Source organism: Aethalodelphis obliquidens, unplaced genomic scaffold, assembly GCF_003676395.1.
Source record: "Aethalodelphis obliquidens isolate GAN/ISIS:26980383/991018 unplaced genomic scaffold, ASM367639v1 scaffold8, whole genome shotgun sequence".
NCBI lineage: Eukaryota > Metazoa > Chordata > Mammalia > Artiodactyla > Delphinidae > Aethalodelphis > Aethalodelphis obliquidens.
This window is the reverse complement of record NW_020837952.1, coordinates 59,375,528-59,387,723: the sequence shown is the minus strand read 5'-3', so window position 1 is coordinate 59,387,723 and position 12,196 is coordinate 59,375,528. Positions and strand designations below refer to the sequence as shown.

General features: G+C 41.9%; 1 protein-coding gene across 1 annotated transcript in view; it reads left to right on the top strand.

The window, feature by feature from the left end:
- The first annotated feature begins 679 nt into the window (after nucleotides 1–679).
- Nucleotides 680–12,196, top strand: part of LOC113620356 (EF-hand calcium-binding domain-containing protein 6-like) — a 105,782-nt gene continuing 94,265 nt past the window's right edge. The window contains exons 1-2 of the mRNA XM_027106025.1: nucleotides 680–685; nucleotides 844–957. Coding sequence (XP_026961826.1) covers nucleotides 680–685; nucleotides 844–957 — 120 coding nt within the window. The remainder of the gene's footprint in view (nucleotides 686–843; nucleotides 958–12,196) is intronic.

The following is a 12,196-nucleotide window of genomic DNA, read 5'->3' as shown; positions in this document are numbered from 1 at the left end:
GCTCTGAGTCAGTTCTAATAAAGACAGCCTTGTGAGAGGGGTCTTTCAGGGAGCCATCAGGTAAGTCATACGATGAAAATTTTCTGATAATGGGGCTTGGAAGGAGCTTCAACCCCATTCCTTCCCTTCCAGTGACCGGCAGGCTGCTGGGTTTTCACTGTGATTGTAGGATGTTGGTTTCAAGGCTGTTGCAGATTTGGGGGTGAGGGGAGATGGGAATAGGAGAAGTTAAAATGCCATACAACTTGGTGTTCATTCTGAGATTCTGGCATCTCTCATGAGTAAGCACCCCCCAGATTGCTGCAAACCTTTGGTTAATTTCCAGAGTTCTGAAACAGCTGATTCGGACAGTTTTCGCCAGTGTTCTCCTTACTTTTTTGGAGATGATTTTCAGAGGTCCTTCCTCCACCATTTTTGGTGCTCTTTTCCCCAGCTGTGCCTCTGACTGTGTGTTGGATGTACAGTGAGGCACTTCAGGAGAGCTCAGAGTACCCACACTTTCCACCCCTGCTGCCCACCCCCCCAGAAAATGAGTCACTGGTAGTTGAGGTGCAGGTGGATTTTCCTATCCAAATGCCTCTTTGTTGTCCCATTTTTGAAGATTATTGGATCTGCTGTAAAAGTGAGTCTAAAATCACAATTCTGTGTTCCCTCTAAGAATAGTCTTTGAAATATTGGCATGAAGGTCATGACTAGCGGCATTTCTACAGTCTCCAGCTGCCCTCTCAGAAGAGGAATAGATAGGAGGTTGGCCACATTTGTAGGATGTGCTTGAAGATAATGTAACCTATTTTTTTTTTTAATATCACAGGGTTTTAACGTGCAAAATGGCAGTTGTACCAGATTGGCATACTTTGTATCCTCACACACAAAAATTCACGCATTTCAGACCCCACTCTTCACCATGTAGAGTGTATTCAAGGAATGGTTTCCAAAATGTGTTCAGACCTTCTTCATGTGAGTATTCCTGAGCAAATGATGCTAACAGTAGATATTGTTACGTATGTTTAGTATGTACTAGACTCTGTACAAAGGCCTCACATGACATTTAATCCTCACAGTAAAGCTGTGAAATAAATTCTGTTATTGTCCCAGTTTTCTTTATGGGGAATCTGAGATACAGGTTTATCAAGCTACTTGCCCAAAAGTTGTATAGCTTTTAGGTAGCAGGGTTGAGATTTGTACCCAGACAGTGTGATTCCGGGATCCGTGGAATTAACTACTATGTTATCTAGTATACTGCCTCACTCCTCAGTTTTTTCTTAATTAATAGGCTATATTTTTCGAGTAGGTTTTTTTTTTGTTTTTTTTGTGTTTTTTTTTGCCGTACTGTGTGGCTTGTGGGATCTTAGTTCCTTGACCAGGGATAGAACCTGGGTCATGGCAGTGAGAGTGCCAAGTTCTAACCACTGTACTGCCAGGGAACTCCCTGAGTAGTTTTAGGGTTACAGAAAAACTGAGCTAAAGTGCAGAGAATTCCCATACACCTCTTCACTCCCCATCCCCAGTTTCCCTTATTAGCAGCATTGGCATTAGTGTGGTACATTCATTAGAATTGATGAGCCATTATTGACACATTATTAGAGTTCACACTCTTTGTGTTGTACGTTCTTTGGGTTTTGATAAACGTATAATGACATGTGTCTACCGTTACTGCTTCATACACAGTAGTTTCACTGCCCTAAGAATCCTCTGTGCTCTGCCTATTCATCCCTCCCCGCCGCAATCCAGGCAACCATTGGTCTTCTTACTGTCTCCGTAGTTTTGCCTTTTTCAGAATGTCATTTAGTTGGAATCATTCAGTCCATAGCATTTTCACATTGGCTTCTTTCACTTAGCAATATGCACTAAAGGCTCCTTCATGTCTTTTCATGATGTGATAGTTCATTTCTTTTTTTCTCTGAATAATATTCTCTTGTATGGGGCTTCCCTGGTGGTGCAGTGGTTGGGAGTCCGCCTGCCGATGCAGGGGACGTGGGTTTGTGCCCTGGTCCGGGAAGATCCCACATGCAGTGGAGCGGCTGGGCCCGTGAGCCATGGCCGCTGAGTGTGCATGTCCGGAGCCTGTGCTCCACAACGGGAGAGGCCGCAACAGTGAGAGGCCTGCGTACCGCCAAAAAAAAAAAAAAAAAAAAATTCACTTGTATGGATGTACAACAGTTTATTCACTACTGAAGGACATCTTGGTTGCTCTCATGCCTTGGCAATTATGAATAAAGCTGCTATAGACATTTGCATGCAGATTTTTGTGTGGACGTAAAATTTTAACTTATTTGGATCATTCAGTTTTAAAGCAACAAAATTTGACATTATAATTTCCCAAAAATGTGTCTTTTCATTTGTCCATTCCTCCCTCCCTCCCTTCCTTCACAAACATTTTCTGAGCCCTAATATGTGACAAGAACTATCACAGGGACGGAGGATAAAGAGACGGGTCCGGTAGAGGGTCTGCCCTGAAGGATCCCACAGTCTTGAGAGGGAGAGGAGGAATTCCAGCAGAACAATACCAGTGCCGGTCCAGAAGCACGTACAAAGCGCTATGAGTGCACAGCCTGAGGGGAACGGGAAGGACTCAGTGGGACGTAGTGAAAGGATGGACCTGAAGAAAGGCATTCTAGTCAGAAGTCACGCTCGCCACCTGTGCTCACCTGCATCAGTGAGAGGCCACAGGCATCTACCAGAGAGACTATTTCAAGTGGGCCATGTGTCTGTCCAAATCTCAGGAAAGAAGGGAGAATGGATGTTGAGGGATAACTGGCAATTTCCAACACAAACATTTATCATCCATAATAAATGTCTTCCAGCCCAATAGCTCCACGCCTAGAGTATACTTCGGATGTATCTCAGTTTAACTAGCTTTCTGACAGTACCAAGAAGAATGGAGTGAAGTGGGATTACTGTAGTAAAGGGCATCCACACCCTTAAGGCTCGTGAGCGCCACCAAATTGCCTTTTGGAAGCTTGTACTGCACATCCCCACAAGTGATATTTACAAGTACTTGTTTCTGAATATCCTAACACAGAATATTATCTCTTACATTTTGTCCATTTGATATGCATAAACAATATTCTGTTGTGATTTTTTTCTTTGTTTTTTTTTGTTTTTTTTGCGGTACGCGGGCCTCTCACTGTTGTGGCCTCTCCCGTTGCGGAGCACAGGCTCCGGACGCGCAGGCTCAGCGGCCATGGCTCACGGGCCCAGCCGCTCCGCGGCATGTGGGATCTTCCCGGACCGGGGCACGAACCCGCGTCCCCTGCATCGGCAGGCGGACTCTCAACCACTGCGCCACCAGGGAAGCCCTTCTGTTGTGATTTTAATCTGCATTTCTCTAATGGTGAGGTTAACTTTGATTGTCAAGTTCATCATGTTTATGTCTTTCTTTTGTCAGCTGCCTGTTCATGTCCTTTGCCCATTTACCCACTGTGGGTTGGTCTTTTTAGTTATTTGTATGAGCTCTCTGTATTAAAAATATTAATCCTTTATCTGCCTTATGTGCCATCAGTATCTTTTTTCATTTGTCATTTGCCTTTTATTTATGTTTTTTATGTACTGAATTATTTTTTTCTTTTGTAAATAAAAATTATATATATAGAAACAAATATATTTAAATAAAAATTATATACATACATATATAATGTCTCCTAGCACCCCTTTTCTCTCCAGAGTTGGTCACCATTAAGTGTTTGGCTGGCCTGTCTCTCATGCACGTCATGCATGCACACACACGTGTAGATATGTACTTATATGACTCATATTAAAGAAAGCACAATTCATGGGTGAATCTGTAAGCTACAGATATTAGACACCCTGTTTCCTTTTAAGATGTTTTTTGCTTTATGTTTATGTTTCAATTTGAATAATTTCTGTTGACCTGACTTTCTATTCACTAGTCCTTTCTTCTGCTGTGTACAGTTCTGCTGTTAAACAAATTAAGTGAGCTCTTCGCTTTGATATTGTATTTTTAATTTCTAGCTTTTTCATGTGCTTTAAAAAAATAGTTTCCACTTCTCTGCTGAAATTCCCTTCGTGTTCAGCATTTTGTCAGTTTTCCCTTAATCTCTTTAACATATTTGTCATTCTTGGATTAAATACCTGATCGTTTCTACATCTGTTCTCTCTGTGGGTCTTCCATGATTCTTTTTTGCTCTTGATCAGGTCACCTTTTCTTTGTTTACTTGTCTTGCAATTTTAAAGGGATTTAACACCAGACATATGTGTAAAACAGAGCAGAGACAGAAGTAAATCATATTTACCACCAGAAAAAGGTGGTAAAGCCCTTCTGCTCAGGCTGCTGGTGAGGTGGGCTGGCTCAGTTTAATTTCTCAGTTGAGCTCTGTCTGGATCTGGTTGCAGTTTTGGTTAGATTCACGTGACCTCTTGTTTCAAATGCTTCCCTTCAACAGGCCTTGCGAGTTGAGCACTGCTGAGACTCCAGCCATCTCTGCTTCAGAGTCCAGCTGCCAGCTTGGCATCCTGTGGCGGGCTCTCTGCTTTCCAGCCCTCCTGCCACTTTTGGAGGGTTTCTGGGGAGCTCTGTTTGTCCTCCAGCTCAGCTGCTAGCTTCGTGCACCTTAGGAGGTCGCCCTCCGCCCTGCCGCCCTGCCTGCAATTGCAGTGGGCTGCTGAGGTGCACTCGGTGAGGGCCCCGTATGCTTCAGAGGGGTTTGCCGCTGGTCTGTACTCAGGCACGGGGAACAGCTGCCTGACACTTAGGGAAGACCCTGCATCCCTCGGGGCATATCACACAGCTCTCCTGCCTCACTCCCAGCTTTGGGGTGCTTCCTGTGCAACGTGTGAAGGCCCACGAGGACGGGTGCAGACTCGCTCTGTGACTGAGGCTCTTGGGATGCAAATCCATGGGATCGGTCCACGTGGCTACTAAGCAATCGCTTGTTTTCTCCATACCCCTGTGTAGAATGAATCTGCTTCTCTGCCCAAGACTCTTCAAGGGTGAAAGGAGTCATGGGTGTTTTCTCTCTGAGGAGTGGCTGGTCCTTTCTGGAGTTTAGTTTATTTGTACCCTCAGTTCTTTGGTGGGTTTCAAACCCCTCTCTTTTTTTAGCTTATCCTACTTGTTCTCATTGCAGGGTCAGAATGACAATCTGCTGTGACTTTCTGTATCCTAAACGGATGTAGAAAATTTTGTCACATTCCCCTCCAGAAAGATCGTATCAGTTAGTACTCTCCCACCAGCAGATTGTGCAAGTTTGGCTACCGCTTTCATTTTAAATTCCAGAAGTTGCATTAGGCTTGCGAAATAAAAAGTCTGCCCTCAAGTAAACTCAAATAGTTTCAAAGCAATATTTCTGATACTTCAAAATTAGAATTTTTTTTTTTTTTTTTTTTTTTTTTGCGGTATGCGGGCCTCTCACTGTTGGGGTCTCTCCCCGTTGCGGAGCACAGGCTCCGGACACGCAGGCCCAGCGCCCATGGCTCACGGGCCCAGCCGCTCCGCGGCACGCGGGATTCTACCGGACCGGGGCACGAACCCGTGTCCCCTGCATCGGCAGGCGGACTCTCAACCACTGCGCCACCAGGGAAGCCCCAAAATTAGAATTATTGATTGCCAAGATGGGGCTGCTTGGAAAGCACCTGAAAATGCGCATGAAAATTCTGAAAAAAAAAGATTTCAAGATGGAGACATAAAGACATAAAGGGGTCCCTCTGTGACGCTGGGTTCAGGAGGAGGAATTCCAGGCTGGGCGGGCAGAGGGAGAAATACTCTTCACCAGCTGATGTGGAGCCCTGCAGCTCCGCCACGTGAATCAGCTGCTTCTGAGGTTTGAAGCGACAGTCAGAAACGCAGAGGGATGCAGGCAGCCACTCCTGCACGTTGAGCATCCTTGGAGTTCTCGTGGGAGATTTAAGACCCTTCTCCCCCAGGCTCTGTGCCCAGCCCTCTTCTGCCTGTCTGTCTTCTCCTAGGTGAACATCTGGTTCCACATCCCGAAACACCACCCGTAACAAACAGCAGCTCCGTTGTGACCCCCATCCTAAGCTCCCCGGCTGCCCCCCACCTCGTTGGTTTGTCCTGCTGCCTTTGCGGCACTTGGCACTATCTACCGTTACCTCATCATTCATTTGTCTGTTTCTTGTTTTGCTTCCCCCTCCAGAGTCTAAGCTTTCCAAGAGCAGAGCATCCTAAATGAATGATGGTCACCAAGCCTTTGCAATCTCATTAATAGATATAAGAGATTTACCAAGCTACCATGGTTCTTAGCCTCCTCTTTACCTACTAGGTTATAAAATATCAAAAGGGACTAATCACATCTTCATGTTTATGATACTGATTGGCACCATGAGTTAATTTGTAGTTACTGTGTTTGTAGGGTGTCAGCTGCCCTTTGGTGACACGGGGACTCTGGGACCTAAACCCTTAGAGCTGGGACCCCTTTCCTCACCAGGAAGTGCAGGCGCCCTGCAAGCTCATTCGGGAACTAAACATTCTTCATTATCCTTTAGTATCCAGTGACACTCACCTCTTCCTTGTCTTTGAAAGGAAAAGGTTGTAGATTTAAGAATTACATGTTTTCCCCTCAAAAATTGGCAAGGGGATGAAAAGTGAATATCATATTTTGAAGATTTATTTGAGATAAAATTGATTCTTAACTAAGTTTTATTTCAATATCCATGTTTTTCACTTGTGACATAGGTCCTTTATAGGGAAGATTATCTCCGCTCTTTTTTTCTAATGTTACTACTATTACTTTATATTGATTGAAATGTAAATTTCAGAGGTGCCACAAATGACTGCAGATTTGCAATTGTGGGTCATCTACTTGTAAACCTAGATGTAGTGGAAGAAATACTGTTTAGAAGTTTGTTGGATTCTAGTACACAGTGAAATGCTGTTTATTGTCTTAGCTTTAAGAGCGTTTAATAAATAGCTGTCTCTCTTTTATAGCCACAGCTGTTGCACATCCAATACTGTCGTCCTTAGATGTAAAACGGATTTTATTTCAAAAAATTACTGATAAAGGAGATGAGTTGAAGAAAGCCTTTCACCTGCTCGACATCAGTAACAACATGACAGTGACAAAGAATGAACTGCGAAGAGTCATCACAACCTTCCTGCTGCCTCTCACGAGAGAACAGTTTCAAGATGTGCTGGCTCAGGTACAGTGCGGAAAAGACTCAGAATCACCCAGTATGGAGGGGGGGATGCAGTATATTACAGGAGCATGTAACCTCGTCTGGCTTTCCCCCACTGTCCCAAATAGAGTTTTGTTTGTCACAATTCAATTAAATTCTGGCAGGTTTGGGACAGTTATCATGTGCTTGGGTCATATTTTGTGTGTAGCACTATTATAGTCATATTAGTTTATTTTTTAAGGCTTCCATATAAAGAGTATTTGGTCAACATGTACTTTGAAACTTAGTATTTGCGTTTGTTCTTACCTGAAGTGGTTATTGAGCATCTACTGTATGCTCAACCCAATGCAGAGCAATCAGACAGTTTTCAGCTATTATTTCTTCAACTATTTTTTTCTACCTCTTCCTCTGCTCTCTCGGACATTTTGGTATTGTCTTCCAGACCCCTGAGGCTCTGTTCATTTTATAAAATATTTTTCCTGTCTATCTTTCGGATTGCATAATTTTCATTGATGTGTCTTCAAATTCACTGACTCTTCCTTAGCATCTCCATTCTGCTATGAAGTCCATTCAGTGAATTTTTAATTTTAGACATTGTATTTTTCAGTTTCAGAGTTTTCATTTGGTTCCTTTTTAATAATTTCTGTTTATCTGCTTAGATTTCTTGGTTTTTCTTTCAATTATGAGCATATTTCTTTGACTACATTGAGCGTAGTTAAAATAGCTGCTTAAAAGTCCTTATCTGGTAATTCTAACATCTGGATCATCTCAGGGTTGGCCTGCTTTGATTTTTTTCCTTTGAGAAGGGTCACATTTCTCTGGTTCTTCATTTTTGAGCATATTTGGATAATATCCCAGACTAGTGCTATTCAATAGAAATATAAAGTGAGTCACATAAATAATTTTAAATTTTCCAGTAGCTACATTACAAAAATAAAAAGAAATAGGTGAAATTAATTTTAATAATATTTTTATTTGACCAAATAAATGTATCTAAAATATTATCTCATTTCAACATGTAATCACTATTTAAAATTGGTAATAAGATATTTTACCTTCTTTTCTGTGTACTAAGTCTACAGAGCCTGGTATGTACTTTACACTTACAGAAGACCTCAATGCTGACACCAAATTTCCATTGGAAATACTTTATCTGTATTTAGATTTCATAAAAGTTGCTGTTGAAATATTAGATTCATATACTCGGTCATTCCAAACTTAAAAGTTTTCCCAAAGTGAAGTTAATTTTAGAATTTAAATCAATTAACATGAAACTTAACAAACGGTTCAGCTCATCAGTTGCCCTAGCCACATTTCCAGTGCTCGGGAGTCACATGCGGCTCTGGCTGTTCATTAAACGGTGCAGCGCTAAACGTCACGAATGCTGTGCTGTGGAGACTCTGGGTTCTGTTATATTCCTCTGAGACTTTTGATACTTTTGCTTTGACAGGCAGTTAACTTGCAAATTCTCCCTCACCTGCAGTGGGCAGTCATTCATATCTTGATTCAGCTTTCTGGTCTTTTGCCGGGACTCTTGAGTCTGACCTGCACACACATGGTTCAAGCGCCAGCTGGAAGTGTGGACAGAGTGCGTACACAGAAAGTGTTGCTCCTCCTCTTTCAGGTTCCTCTCACGTTGGTTTTTGTTTTTTTTTTGCGGTACATGGGCCCCTCACTGTTGTGGCCTCTCCCGTTGCAGAGCACGGGCTCCGGACGTGCAGGCTCAGCAGCCATGGCTCACGGGCCCAGCCGCTCCGCGGCATGTGGGATCTTCCCGGACCAGAGCACGAACCCGCGTCCCCTGCATCGGCAGGCAGACTCTCAACCACTGCGCCACCAGGGAAGCCCTGCTTTATTGTTTTTAAAAAAGCAATCACAAAGTCACAGACAAGTTGCAAGTATAGTGCAAAGAACAATTTTCTCTTTCGTAAGCCATTTGAGGGTAAGCTGCTCCATTACCTCAAATATTTCAGTGTATGTTTCCTTAAAACCAGAGCCCTGTTCTGTACACCTACAGTCCAGCCGTCATGGTAAGGATAGTAATGTCAACTCATGTCAGCCGTCTCAGCCCCAGGCCCCAGGTCACAATCATGCAGTGCATTTGGCAAGTCTCCTATAGTCTAGAACACTTCTTCAGTCTTTCCTTAGTCTTGAGGACCATAACACTTTGAAGATTGCAGACCTGTTATTTTGTAGAGTGTCCCTGACTTGAGTTATCGGATGTTTCCTGATGACTAGATTCAGGCTTGCGTCTTTGGCAGGAATGTCACAGAAATGACGCTGTGCTCTTCTCAATGCTTTTCTTAGCTTACAGGTGATTTCCGTCTGTCCCATTACTGCTGATGTTCACTGCGGTCACTTGATTAAGGTGGAATCTATCAGACCCATCTGTCTTTTTCCTGGTGGAGTGCTCTTTATCTACTTTGTAATTAATAAGCATTTTGTGGGAGAAACTTTGAAACTACGTAGATATGCCATTCCTCACCAGACTTTCATGTATTCATGTATTGTTTATATGTTTGCAGGGACTCAAGATTTCCTGTTTTATTAAGTGGCTTATGATCCATTATTTTCATTATTTATTTTGATGTTTCAATTGTCCCTAATATAGCCAGTAGGAGCCCCTTCATGCTGGTTTCTGTGTCCTTTTGACATGTCCCCATCATTCTTTGAGCACTTCCTTACTTTCTGATACAAGATATTATAAACTCACTTGTACTTTCCTTGCCTCGGTCCCAGAATCGTCCATTTCTCCAAAGAGCTCTGGTTCCTTTTAATGGAACAAAAGTAACCAGAATCTGGGATCTGAGTATACCAGAGCTGCTCTTTGCTCCAGGCCCTCTAAGTGGGCAGAGCCCTAGGGGATATATTCCATATATAAACATATATGCACATTTACATACACTTACATCTACGTGTATTTCTATATCAATCTATATATTGAAAACCGTGAGTTCACACCAATACCGCCAATTCTAACCCAGTACCTCAGGGTTCATTGTAATTTTCTCACTTTCTATGTTTGTAACTACCGTTTTAGACAATGAGCCACTTGGCTTCTGTGTTCTGAGTATATTCACTTATTTGATCAGCCTCCCTGGCATGTGACTCATCTCCCATGTCCAGCACCTCCACCCCCGGGTGGATGCCCTCTTCCTCCAACCCTGCTCTGGAGCACGGTTCCCCCATGTTGCAGACGCCACCTTTGTCTGCCCCATCTAATGACTGTAGGACTGAATTGTGAGGGAACAGACAGGGAAGGAGGGAAGGGGAGGAATGATGAAGAGCTTTTCTCTTCTTCTTTTAAAAAATGTATCCCCTTTATTCACTTCCAGAATTTCACAAATAGTATATATTGATTCTTTTACATGTCACCTTTTATTGTATCTGCATTTTAAATAAAAGCTTTATAAAGATATAATTTACATATCATAAAATTCACCATTCAAAAATGGACAAGTTCCTGGTTTTTCATATATTCACAGAGTTATGCAACCATCACCACCACCTAATTCCAGGACATTTTATCACCCCCAAAGGAAACTTTGTACTCATTAGCAGTCACTCCCCACTCCCCTTCCCCTAATCCCTGACATCCATTAATCTATTGATACCTTAAGTCACAACAGATTGCCACTTCTGGAGAGTTCATAAAATGGAATAATGTAATATATGATCTTTTGTAACTGGCTTCTTTCACTAAGCATAATGTTTAGTTATGCTAAGCATCCACGTTATAGCATGAATCAGTATTTCATCCCTCATTATGGCTGAATAATATTCCACTGCATGGATACACTGCACTTTATCATCAGCTGATGGATCTTTGGGTTATTTACACTTTTTGGCTTTTGTGAACAATGCTGCTGTGAAATTTCATGTACAAATTTTTATGTGGACATATGTTTTCACTTCTCTCGGGTACATACCTAGGAGTGGAATTGCTGTGTCATATGGTAATGTTCTCTTGCTTTTAAAGAACCTTTGTCCTCACAAATATCGCATGTTTCCTCATAACCTTGATTTAACTGTTCCTTTCTTTATACCAAATGGAAAGTTAAAATATTATTGCCTGCTGATATCTCCCTATATTCATGATCTAATCTTAATTTAAAATTTTGACAACCTTCCCAAGCTAATCAGCTATGCAGGAAGAGGAAAAGTACAGAAGATGTGAAATGTGCATCCGTTTTTTAAAAGCTACATCTGTTTTTAAAAGAAGTCACTGAGAACTGTAGAACTTAAGAGACTTTAAAAAACAGGTTCTGATAGTCTATCTTATAATCAGGACGTTTTTCTAGAACCTTGAGCTCCTGTGACCCCCTCCTGTATAAACCAAGGAGACTGCAGTGTGGTGCCTTTTCAGGAGGCCAGGTTCATTGGGAATGAAGAGGAGGGGTTCTCATCCTAATCCCTGGAGTTCACAGTGTGTGTCCCTTTTCTAGATCTTTTCATGACTAATCCAGGTGGTGATACAGACTTTCTTTTTCAATAGTTAATATAAGCTTAACTGGAAATACATAAAACAGGTAAAATATTTCATGGGAATCTCACCCTTAAAATTAGAAAAGAATTTTTCCAGTTATAGTGAATTTACTTTACCTTTAATTTTATTTCAAGAACCATGTCAAGAATGTTTGAACGTCAGGGTGTTTTGATGATTGATCAGGGCAAGAGTGATGAGGAGGCATTGCTTGTAACCTGCCTTATACCTTAGTTTCATTAATAGTAAAATGAATTTTTAAAAAATGTGGCTTCAGTCTCTGAATATTAATGTAAACATTTTAAAAGAGGTTGAATTGGTAAATAGATTCCAGAGAAACTGAAAGCATTTCCACTAAGATCAGGAACAAGACAAGGTTGTCCACTCTCACCACTCTTATTCAACATAGTTTTGGAAGTTTTAGCCATAGCTATCAGAGAAGAAAAAGAAATGAAAGGAATCCAAATAGGAGAAGAAGAAGTAAAGCTGTCACTGTTTGCAGATGACATGATACTATATGTAGAGAATCCTAAAGATGCTACCAGAAAACTACTAGAGCTAATCAATGAATTTGGTAAAGTAGCAGGATACAAAATTAATGCACAGAAATCTCTGGCATTC